The 12,223-nt window shown below is 41.0% G+C and overlaps 1 protein-coding gene across 4 annotated transcripts in view; it reads left to right on the top strand.

The window, feature by feature from the left end:
• The window catches only part of GK (glycerol kinase), a 43,344-nt gene that overhangs the window by 11,764 nt on the left and 19,357 nt on the right, over positions 1–12,223 (top strand). For 2 of the 4 annotated variants that reach the window (XM_045003930.1, XM_045004128.1), the window contains exons 9-14: positions 798–815; positions 2,696–2,731; positions 3,721–3,788; positions 9,657–9,699; positions 10,758–10,838; positions 11,683–11,761. In XM_045003930.1, the coding sequence (XP_044859865.1) occupies positions 798–815; positions 2,696–2,731; positions 3,721–3,788; positions 9,657–9,699; positions 10,758–10,838; positions 11,683–11,761 (325 nt within the window). The remainder of the gene's footprint in view (positions 1–797; positions 816–2,695; positions 2,732–3,720; positions 3,789–9,656; positions 9,700–10,757; positions 10,839–11,682; positions 11,762–12,223) is intronic. The other 2 variants (XM_045004025.1, XM_045004084.1) reach the window with 1 other exon arrangement.

Here is a 12,223-nt window from a genome sequence, read left to right as displayed (position 1 = left end):
TAAAAGTAATAAGATAGCTTCAAATAGTGCCTTTCCTGGGGCCACCATCCCGTGCTCCCAGAACAGCCAAAACTCCAATGGGCAGCTTCCATGTGAGTCTTACCGTGGCAGGAATGCTGGGTAAGTCACGTTCAGTGTTTTATCCCTGTGGGATTGAATAAAGGATTTGGTAGGGTTCTGTGGGAGTTGGAAGAAATGCAGGTTCCATCTTGGATTGCCTACTTTTGAGAAGTACATTCTAGTTGATTGTGTGTAAAGTTTGTTACAAAAACATGTTGGAGCATTGCTGATGTGTTTGTAATCAAACGGTGCTTTTAGAGCACCTGCAGAGAGGTTCCCCAGGAGTGATTGCTGAACCGTGGTCATACAGTTGAAAAGAGGTGGTGCACAATTGCAGAACTTAGTAACAGATCTTCATGTTTGGATAAAGGCTGCAGGACAGGATCCTGTTTACCTATTGCTTATTTTGCTTTCAAGGATGTCCTTTTATCTTAATTCCAGAAAAAGATTCTGAATTGCTCTTAATTTAACAAACCAAAAAGAAAAAGAAACCACTTGTAGCTTTTTATTTTTATTTTTTTAAACCAGGTTCTAAATGTGAGTGCTACTAGGAGTCTTAGTTGGTGTCTACTAATTTTGAAGGGGTTAGATCAGAGTGAATTTTATTTTGACTTGAACCAATGCAGCAATTGGAAGAAGAGAGAGAGCTGTTCATGGGAAATGAGACAGGATAGCTGATTATGATCTTTTTTTGTCTTTCTCCTTCCTACCTATTATTATTTTCTTGCTGACTGTAGAAAATGTGCCCTAGCCTGGTGAGTAGAGACATTCATTAGGCTGTCCACAAGTTATGTCTCATCCATTCCGTTCAGATACAGTGCATTTCCATTTACTTAGAGGCATGCAACATAACATTTGTAAAACTAACAGATCCAGCTAGCGTCTCCAGATTGAGACATTGCAGTTAAGTGACCAGTGTTACTAGTATGTTTGCATAAAATTTGACAATTTCATATTTATAAAGAGAAACAGGTCTGTCTGTCTTTGTAATGAGAACAACATGTGGTATTTCAGTGTAATAGAATTAAGGCTTGTAATGTTTGTTTAAATAAATTTAATATTAAACTATCAAAAAGCCCAGTCAGTTAAAATGGGACTTGTGGAAACTACTGAGATTTCCTAATTGGAAATGCACTGTCATGTTTTATGCATGGCTTCAATGAAAATGTATAGTCACATCTCAAGAAAGAATCTACTAGTTACTTAAAACAGACTGATTCCTGGCGATGCCTGTGGTCATTTATAGAAATACAGCTGAAGAATCTTTCTAGCACATGGTTGTTTTTTGAAGTACTGCTTAGATTGAAAACACTATGTGGTCTTAAAATAAGATCTGTTATTGTTTACTTGTTAAATCACCTTATCACAATCACTTTTAATAGGAAAGTATCTGTTCATAGTATCTCATTGAACCTTATTGTTATAGGCCACATGCTTGCATACCTCAAATGACAGTCTGTTTTTTATTTTAACAAGATTGCTTTTTATTTTAACTGTATATGGAAAACTAACAACTAAAACTGGTTTCTGGATTCCTCTATCTTAGGCTATGGAGTAAATGCATGAATCTTGCTATTTATTGTTTTGATTTTAGGCCTGATTTGACAGATTAAGCAGAGGTGCTGTGCACACAAGAATTCAAACCAAAGTGCTGTAGCAATCCAAATTCCTCCTGTAAACACTAGGACCTGCTCTGTCCCTTAACTGGAAGGCATCAGTCTGCCTCAGTACTTTTCTCTTCTGTTCTGCAGAGGGTAGGAAGCCACTCACCCTACCTCCCCTCATAGGGAATGTTGCTTTGGGAGGTGGATTACCTACGTTGATGGCAAAATGCCCTCTGTTGATGTAGAAAATATCTATGCAACAATGGTACAGTTGCTGCTGTAGTGCCTGTAGTATAGAGGCTCCCTGAGAAGGCTATTTTCTGGTGACAATAGCCAGTGGGAATTATCTGCATTCACTGTGTTAGATGTTGCTGACTGACTGGTGGAGGAATAAATTGGAGTAGCTTTGAAGAGATGTCATTATGATATAAAGTGAAGTCAGTGGGAGCTGGACCAAGTAATTTAGCTCTCAGTGACACTTTATGGGTTCCTGAGAGCAGAAAGATCTTTATCTCAAAATTAGCGAGCAGACTGTTGATCTGTAAATGCCATTTTTATCCATGACAGTTGTTACACCATATGGCATTGATAGTAAAATGAAAAAGCGTGAAAACACAAACAAGCAGAAAGAGTTTACAATATTTTTGTGGAGCGCCTCTGAGTGAAAGAAAAAGCGTTATTGCAAGCTGGCTTCTACAACATAATATCTCGCTTGTGCCAAGAGGCAAATTTTCAGTATTGTTGAAACTCTTTAGTCAAGGCACAGATTTCCTTTAAATGCAAACTTTTCTTTTTTTTTTTTTAAATTTTTTTAAAAGCAGCCTTTTGAAATGGCAGTGACACGCCTTGCTTTTAAGTTACTACCCATTCTGGTACGAGGGCTCTTTGCTGCAACTGTTTCTGTCCCCACCTGAAGCATGCATATCTCCAATAAAAACTGAGGACTGTCTTTCCTTTATTGCTTAAATGTTACAATAATTGATAAGCAAGCAGTGTGAAATAACTGGTTTGTCTTTCTGTACTTTTGTCAGAAATCCGGAGCCCTGACAGGTGTGCCAATTTCTGGGGTGAGTTCTTCTCCAATTTGAATTCTGGCATGAGGACTTGGCTCTGCTTGGAGAGACCCTTACTGGATATAATTTTAAAAATAAACTGATTATTTTAGAAAACTGACTTATATTTGCAACAAAATGCAATCATTTTAAACCAATACAGTATACTTGCTAACTTACATTAATAATGAAGACCATTGTGAATTAATGAATTAAGGCTGATCATGCAAACAAGTACAGTAGAACCTCAGAGTTATGAACACCAGAAGTACGAACTGACCAGTCAACCACACACCTCATTTGGAACTATAAGTACATGATCAGGCAACAGCAGAGACCAAAAAAAGAAGCAAATACAATACAGTACTGTGTTTAACATAAACTACTAAAAAAATAAAGGGAAAGCAGCATTTTTCTTCTGCATAGTAAAGTTTCAAAGCTGTATTAAGTCAATGTTCAGTTGTAAACTTTTGAAAGAACTTCCATAACGTTTTGTTCAGAGGTCCAACATTTCAGAGTTACGCAAAACCTCCATTCCCCTGAGGTGTTCATAACTCTGAGGTTCTACTGTGTTAGCAATTTAACTCTCACAAATAGTGCCATGGAAATCTAGGACACTTCACAGTAAGTAAACATCATAAATGGATAACTCATCAGAAAATGAAAGATTGTCATATGGCTACCAGATCTACATGCGCAAATCTTGAAGTGAGCTGAGAATTTGGTGACTGTCAAACACATGCAGATATTGCACTTGATCATACTTACTAAATGAATTGTTACCATAGCTAGTGGTACTAATTGGCACTTTTCGTTTGCGGTTTCAGTAGAGGGGAGAAGGAATGAATATTCATGAAGACTGCGCTTGTGTTTACTACATTCTAATTTACAATGTACACGACCCAAATTGGGATTATAGGCCTAGAAGTAATTGATTTAAGGTTACTGTTGTTATACAGCGATTCATATGCACTTCTTTGCTAAGAACATGTCTATCCTTTCAGTGCCTGGGTGACCAATCTGCTGCTCTAGTTGGACAAATGTGTTTCAAGGATGGACAAGCAAAAAACACGTAAGTTAGCACAACAATATTGAAAGCAAATACTAGATCATCTTTGTCCTCCATTGTGAATGCAGTGGGGATGGGGGAAAACTGGATAAGGTTACAAAGGCTAAACACTAGCAGTTTGAACACAGGTGTCTGCAATTCCTTCTCCTTCTTGCTCCTTTTCCTTTTTAAAAAGATATTAACAGAATTAATTTTTTTTTTTTTTTTTACCATTTAAGGTTGCCTGGCAATAGCTCATGCCCTTCCAGAATATGTACTTCAGCAAAACTCATACTTGTGAAAACCAGGAAATATTTAGTTAAAGTACGTGTCCATTCAACCTTAACTCTGCCTGCTTTGAGTGATGCCACAGTAAGCCCATGTATTTGCACTCTGCTTTTGCCCTGTACTGAACAGGAGCTACCTATGCCTGCTCTGCACTCACACACTTAGCCTACTCCACAGAAAGACCACCACACCTACTAAACTCCCTCAGCTCCTTCATCCTTATGGACACAATGCCATCAAATACTGGCCTTCACTTACCAGACTCTCTGACTACTCTTATCTCCCACCTAACTGCTGACAGTTCCCCTGGCAAAACCACCCCATGCTCTGCTAGTGACATCGCCTACACAACGCAGCGCTGAAATGAGGCATACTGGATATCCCAAGTTACGTGTTGTGATGCTTCCCAGGATTATGAAGCACCTCCTTACTACCTGCCCGTAGCATGAGGAATCCTTGTGTGTGCCTGCTGTGGGTCAGCTCCCTCCCTTCGCTGGCCACAGGCAACACAAGCACTCTCCTCTCAGCACACACAGGCTCCACTATCCCTCTGTAGGTTATCAATAGGCACATTCCAATTTCCGAGCATCTCTCTGGATTGTCCACTGGACACTCACAGTATTCACAGCTTCCAAAAAAACAGTACATCCTAACATACCAGATACACCTCGGATCACCGCTCCACTTAACACACAGCACTTGGATAAGTCCATAGTGAAAACAAGTAAAAGTTTATTTAATGGAGTTAGAGATTCAAGTGGTAGCAAGTAGAAATATTGGAAACAAATAGTATCAGAGGGGTAGCCGTGTTAGTCTGGATCTGTAAAAGCAGCAAAGAATCCTGTGGCACCTTATAGACTAACAGACGTTTTGCAGCATGAGCTTTCGTGGGTGAATACCCACTTTTTCGGATGCAAGTCTTGCATCCGAAGAAGTGGGTATTCACCCATGAAAGCTCATGCTGCAAAACGTCTGTTAGTCTATAAGGTGCCACAGGATTCTTTGCTGGAAACAAATAGTTGCATATAAAATAATAGAGCACGCATTCTAGAGCCTACACTGACTTAACTAGTTACTGTCATGACTTACAGTGAAAAGCTCTCACAAAATCCTTCCAGCATTTTACAGTCAACCTTGGCTGTGATTGTCATTCAAGAGACAAGCATGCTGTTAGCTTGCCTATCAGTGCAAACATCCAGGGTGTTTCCCTGTACCTTGGGTTATTACCCACCCCACCCCTGAAAAAACCCTGTTGTCCTTACTCAGAAACAGGATGTCCCTCCTGCTGGTTATGTTTTCCTTTGTGTCCCTTTCTTGTCAATTGCTAATCAAGAGATTGTGAATTCAGCTCAAATTGTAGCTAGGCCTCCATTGTGAAACACACCTCACAATATGCACATGACCAACCAGAGAGAGAGAAATCTCTCTTCCCTTCTACCTAACAAGAGCATGTTTATCCCCTTCTGGGGACATACCTTAGCTCTCATACCTTAATAACATATTTTCAATACAGATACATAATTCTCTCAACATTATATATACACATACATTTTTGAAATGATTATGACAACCAGTTGGCTACTGGTTCTTGGTAGATGTCGTCAGATGACACTGGTGTGGTGCTCTGCTCTGTTCAGTGTTGATAACAGTCGGCTGCGTGCATGTGTTCCTTTGTGCTGCCCGGCTCTGCAGATCGCTGGCACAGCAGACTCCGAGAGAACCCCTAATGATCACAGACTCCGATAAGGTACAAAGGCACCCAGCCAGGTTTATTGTCAAATGAAGCACAGTAATAGTTCCTCACAGACTCTACAGGACATACTGCAAATATGTGCTCCCTGACAATGGACCGGTTCAGTCAGTGGTGGGACTCTCCACTGTCCCCTAGGCCAGACAAAGACGTCCACTGAGGGGTACATTCTTATACCCAGGTACAAACAGGTTACACATCATTGAACGCACTGAGGTACAGCCCCTCCATGCATTAGGATGCTCCCTTTCTCTTGGTACAGGCTGGTTCGAACAAACAAATCTATCCATCGTATTGTTCTTTTGACCATCTTTAGGCTGGGTCTGCCTGTTCCTTGTTATCTTTGTGGGACGTCCTGGCACACGTTCTTTTAGCAGCCTTCCTCTTGCCAACTTTTGTGAGCAGGGCCTGCCTCTGGCTCACAGCCTAACTTTGCTTTATGTTAGCAACGTCTTGACCATTACTTCAGTTCAGGCCTCTGATACCAAGGGTGTATGTCTCAGGGCCTCATCTTACTACAGTAGATACCTCGCATGCCACTTTCTGGTAAATATAATGGTGCATATATCTAACCTATAGGATCCCAGTACCCCCTCTGCCAGTTGACCAGGAACCTCTTGCTACCCCACGTGTCCCTTTTTCCTTTGGTCTCTCTCACACAGGAATCAGAGAAGGGGCTTACGCACACATTCACGCACACGCACACACACACCAAGGGCCAAAATCCCTGATGACCTCCTATTGCAATCACATCTCTTTAAAGGTATTCCAACTTATTTCTCAACCAGCTACAGCTAACACTGTGAATGCAGATAATTCCCAGTGGCTATTGACCACTCCACAGGGACAGAGTTAAAGTTGCATGGACATTTACCTTAACTCACTATTTCCTGTTTTCCACAAGTTTGAGTTCTGCTGACTTAGACACTTTGAAGGAGCACAAGCTATGTTTGGGCAACCTTCACTCTAGGTTAATAAAGCTTTTTAATGTTTGTTTTCCTATGGTTAGGTTTGGTTTGGTTTTTTTAAGAAAAATGTTGATAGGATTTAGTGGTCACTTAGGCATTTGTAATTACCACATAGATGTTCAGTTCAGATGCTTCTGTGGACAGGTAATAAGTGTTAGCACTTACAAACGCTTTACGTCAGATCTCAAGGAAGTAAAGTTATTTTTCTCCTTGTGTAGATGGGGAAACTGAGGCACAGAGGTGACATGACTTAGCCACAGTCACCCAGCATGCCAGTGACAGAGCCAAGAATAGTCTGAGTCCTAGCCATTGGGGGTCTACACATCCAGCTGCAGCATAGGAGGCTCAGTGGTGTGAAGTGGCCTTTTCCTTAGATGTTCTTAGCTGAATGAGAACAAGACATGGAGATGAATGTGGCCTACAACAATGCAGCTCGGAGACATGTGAACTCATAGGAGGGTTGTTACCATCCCCCTCCACAGTGCAAGGGAGCCTGTGATATGCACATATCCTCACCCTAGTCTCAGCAGTGTTGTCTTGATGCATTCTTCAAGCATGCTTGTTCTAAGCTTACTCCACCCAGAGAGGCAGGGCTTCACCACATCCTATCTCACACCGGTGGGTGGGGAGGATAGAGAGAGATTTCTAGAGGGATAAGCCTCCCACATATCCCGACTCTCATGTGGTTGGGGGCAGGCAGAGGGGCTCAGATGCCCTCAGGAGGACTAGCCCACTAGCTCTCTGCTCACACAGGGATGTGGAAAGGGTCAGATTCCAGTAGTTGGGCAGAGGCCCCTACATCTCCCAACTCACAAAGGGGATCAGGCAGAGGAGCTCAGATGCCTCCTCAAAATAGCAGTGTATCTATGGACAGCCACTTGGGCTAGCTGCTCTGAGTACGGTCCCACCCGACACTCCTGGGAACATAATTGGGCAGCTTTCCCTACCCACTGCCCGTGCTGCAGAGCACACATTGTTATTTTTCGGTGCTAGCATGGGTACATCTGTGTGAGCTGGGAGTCACCTCCCAGCATAAATGTAGACATACCCATAGAGTCAAGCTTTAAACAAAAAACTGGTCTAGTCCTTACTGTGATGGACCTGGTCTGTTGTACTGACATGTGGTAGGTAGGTCAGTCATGTTGGTTTTGGCTCAGTTTAAAATACTGAACACACTGAAACTTGATAGCTCCAAAAGTTTACTGCAAGGAACTAAATCAAATTGGAATAATCCCCAGGATATAGTGGTGCATCTTGCAAAATCTGAAAGTTATAAAATCTCTTGTCATAAATTGAGTCGCCCAAGCACAACAAACATAGGTGCTGGAGCGTGGTAGGATTACAGTGTAAGGGTGAATGGCAAGAAAACATTTCAGTGCTCAGCCAGCAGGCTAGACCAGGAGGGAGGATTCCATTTTGGATGGAGCATTTAGCCTAAAGCCAGAAATGTTAGGACATCTTCACCTCTCAGCCTTGTCCCTTGGTAGAATAGCTGATTAATTAAGTTGGAGAAGTACAGTTTCAAGACATACCTGAAGTGTTTTTGGAGGTGGAATTAAACATTCAGCAGATGCATAATTCTTTGCTTAGTTGAGTTATTGTTCAGTTAAGCATCCAACTCTCACACGATCGCGTGCATTATGGAGCAAATGGGTACATGCAAAATAGCCTTGAAACCTGATGCAATCTGACTAAAAGTGTCGGGACTGAGTTGGGTAGGAAAAGAACTAGACCCGATCAGGTCAATGTAGGAGCAGCTGTCTGGCGCCCAACAGGAGCTGGGCACTACCTTGCTGCGCTCACATGTGCAGCAAGGCGAGTATGCCAAAGAATTTCAGTACACTCGCACAGAGCAGTAGAGGGTGGTGAATAGTAGTACAGCCACTGCTGCACTGACACCACAGGCAGGAAGAGGAAAGCTGACCCTGGGGCAGGCGGTAGCAGTGGGGCTGCCTGAGGTTCAGGGGGAAGGGTCAGGTCGGGTCCGGGTCAAGAAAAATGACTTGACCTGTAAGCATTGGGTGAGCTTAGGTCCGGGTCAGGTCTAAAAATTAGGCCTGAGCTGCCAACCTAATGCAAAATAGGTTTTTAACACAATATAAGAATGTGTGCTCATTGCTAGTTGCATTTTGATCATTATCCTTTCCTTATTAATCTCCACTTTACCACCTGTTTATACCCTAAGTTACCATTTAATTGTCTTCTACTTTACTGGAACACACAATGATCTACATAACTGACACACGAATATTTTAACCTATAAGAGCTTTTTTTTTTTTTTTAAACAAATGCAGTGACTAAAAAGTGTCTTTCTGGATGCATTTTACTTGTTTCATATGCACATATCAATTGTTTTGTCAAAATATACCTCTGAAATAATTCATGCATTACTCTTTTAAGCTAACCTGTTGCCTGCATGTTTGTTACAAAGGAATTTCTCACTGTTTTTAATTACACATGATGAAAACCTATTGTAGTTTATTTAAAAACATGTTTGTCAGCTTCATATTTTCTTAGAGAATTTGAAAATGCACCACTCCCATTGTGTGGTGTTTCTGAAAATGTTCTCTCTCTAGTGAGAGTCTCTTGTAGTTAGTCTTAAAATTACTCTTCCTATTACAAGCTCTGCAAACTGTCCTTCTTCCTTAATTGCTCAGTTAAAAGTTGGAGACATAATTCAGCTAAGTTTTATACGAAGCTCATTTTACAAGTTACTCCTAGACTAATTGTAAGGTGGTGGTGATGTTTTGCTATATTAAGTTGCCTTATCATGACATTCCTAGAACTCAACTATGATAAATGAATGTCAAAGATGTCTGTCTTCTGTTCCTGGTTCTTCATTTTCTGTTTCTAAATTACTACCTTATGTCTTTTTTTCCACTACAGATATGGAACAGGATGTTTCTTGCTTTGCAATACAGGTCAAAAGGTTGGTTGCTTGAATTGGAAATAGCTTGCTAGGAGTATGTATTTTTTCAGTCAAGTTGCTTCTCTTGCTAAATAAGCAGGTCTTGTTCCATAAGCCCTTCATACATTTTCCTAGTGGGTATCTCTTGAGTCACTTCATTTCCTTATCCCCGTATAATTTTTTTGTTTTTTTTTTTTCTTTTGGTGCAAGGTCATAAAGTGTGTAATGTGCACAAGATTAAGTGAAATTATTTTATGTTTTAAAATGGAGAACAAATTATAATAGCAGACAATTGAATATACAGAAGGTCTAAAAGGAAAATAGCTCACTTGTGTGTGCTCATGTGCTGTCTTGTTAAGCATGAGTCATTTAAAATAACCAACGTTTTTCTTATTCCACTTAAAAGTTGCTCATATAGTTCCTACAGGTGTGGAAAAAGGGCATCTTGTAAGCTACAAGACTAGAAAGCAACATTTCATTCAACATGTGGCTTGCCAAGGCTCCATTTCCTTGTTTTATGGTTCCTAAATTGCTAAAAAGGGAAATGACAAACTTTCATAATCTCACCCTGTTCTTTTGCATATGCTTTTCTGCCTCTACCTACGTGATTCTCTGCCTGTTGATTCCCTGTTCCCTTAGCTGTCTGCTCCTCTTCTACTCCCTTGGCAATACTTCTTGACTACTTCCCTTCCCTCTGTTTTCTTGGAAATTTCTTCCTTGCCTCACAGCTCCAGTCTAGAGGCAGCTAAGCTTGAGTCTGATCCTCGTTACCAGCTGCTTCTGCAGGCCTCCAGGTTCTTCTTTGTGGTGAAGACCCTGGAAGCTTCTGGAAATAAGCAGCATCAACAATTTCCATGGGTTTCAGATTGGGAACTGTGCTAAAACATTGGCTAATTTAGTTTCTGAACTTACTTACCTGTTATACTAAAGATCGTTTTTTCTCCTTTATTCTTTATAAATAAGGACCTCTCCCAATTTTACTATTTTACAGTATTTTATGCAGTAATTTCTCTTAGAAATGCGACTCCTGACTTTTCCGATTCAAGCACTTGATGGTTTATCCATATTTTATTTTTTAGCCTGTTTTGTCTGAACATGGCCTTCTGACCACAGTGGCTTACAAACTGGGCAGAGACAAACCTGTATGTTATGCACTAGAAGTAAGTATATGTGGCAATTGCTCCCGCCCCCTCTTTTTGACACCTTTTTTTTTTTTCTTTTCATTCTTGGAATCTTGATTCAGAGAAACTTGTCGAGCAGATGGAAGAGTAAATCCTTCTATGTGCACAAAAACCTTAATTATGTCAGAATGTTTCCAGCCTTATGACAGACCTTTACACATACAGTAAACAAAAAGGAAAAAATAAGAGGAAGTCCTAACGTTCTGTTCCATTCTTAAATACACACTGTTATCCTTAAAACTAACTATCTTCACTCAGGGCAAGCGTGACTAGGTATTGCTTTGTCATCTAATGCCGTGGTTTTTTAGAGCAAACTTCTAAAAGATCAGGAGCATCTACCAAACCTGTGGGAAGGCTCAATGTTCTTAGACATTGATCCTCCAAACACTAAGCACATGAATAGTCACTCCGAAGTCAGTGGAACTATTCATGGGCCTGAAGTTTAGCACACCTTTGTATCATCAGGATTTGGAGGCCTTAGGTTGAGATACGTAAGGCATTCAGACCTCGCAACTGTGTATACCGAAGTCCAGATGTGACAGCTCGGGCCTGGGCCATAAAGCCAGTCTGACCAATATCTTGACAATTCTTCGAGGGGAGAATCTCCATGTGGTAGAGAACTGGAGTAGTGTTGACTTCCCTGCACTACTGTGCTCTGACGCTCCCCCAGCCGCTGGACTGCCTGTGGCTCCAAAGGGTTGTTCAAGTACAATTTAGAGCTCTGCAAAGCTGATGGGCATTTTTGTCCCACCTTTCTGGACTCTTGATTTTTTTTATGCTAGAAATTAGTAAACTTCATGTATGACTGTTCTTGTTTCCCTAGGGCTCTGTTGCCATAGCTGGTGCTGTTGTTCGTTGGCTAAGGGACAATCTTGGTATAGTAAAGTCTTCAAGTGAAGTTGGTGAGTATTCATAATTTGTAAAAGTTTTTCAAACTGAATAGAGAGCGAACACGGTCTAGGAGTCTATAGTGTTGAATAAAAGGTCAAAAGATGCAAGTAAAACTGAAGAGAGGGACTACAGTAAAACATGCATAAGTGTATACCAGTCCTTTTTGCAATTACTAAAAAAGATTATGTAAAGTTACATTTTTTACATATAGCATTGCTGCTAGTCTAGCAAAACCTCATTACTGCTGAAATATGTAGAAATTACTAAGAGCTGTGCTACACTGACATAGCAGATTTATTGGTTCATTTTAGTATTGAGACGTTTGGGATAAATAGTATACACATATCGCTGTGTGGTCCACTGAAAATTGTGTCACAACACCTACAAACTTGTTCCCGGACTAAGAAATGGGGGACTGAAGCCCGAGACTTGCAGTGTGCTCTGTGCAAGGGGTGCATGGAGTTCATTGAAAG

This window comes from Mauremys mutica, chromosome 1 (assembly GCF_020497125.1).
Source record: "Mauremys mutica isolate MM-2020 ecotype Southern chromosome 1, ASM2049712v1, whole genome shotgun sequence".
NCBI lineage: Eukaryota > Metazoa > Chordata > Testudines > Geoemydidae > Mauremys > Mauremys mutica.
Note: the sequence above shows the minus strand (reverse complement) of the source record. Positions and strands in the feature narration are given on the sequence as shown.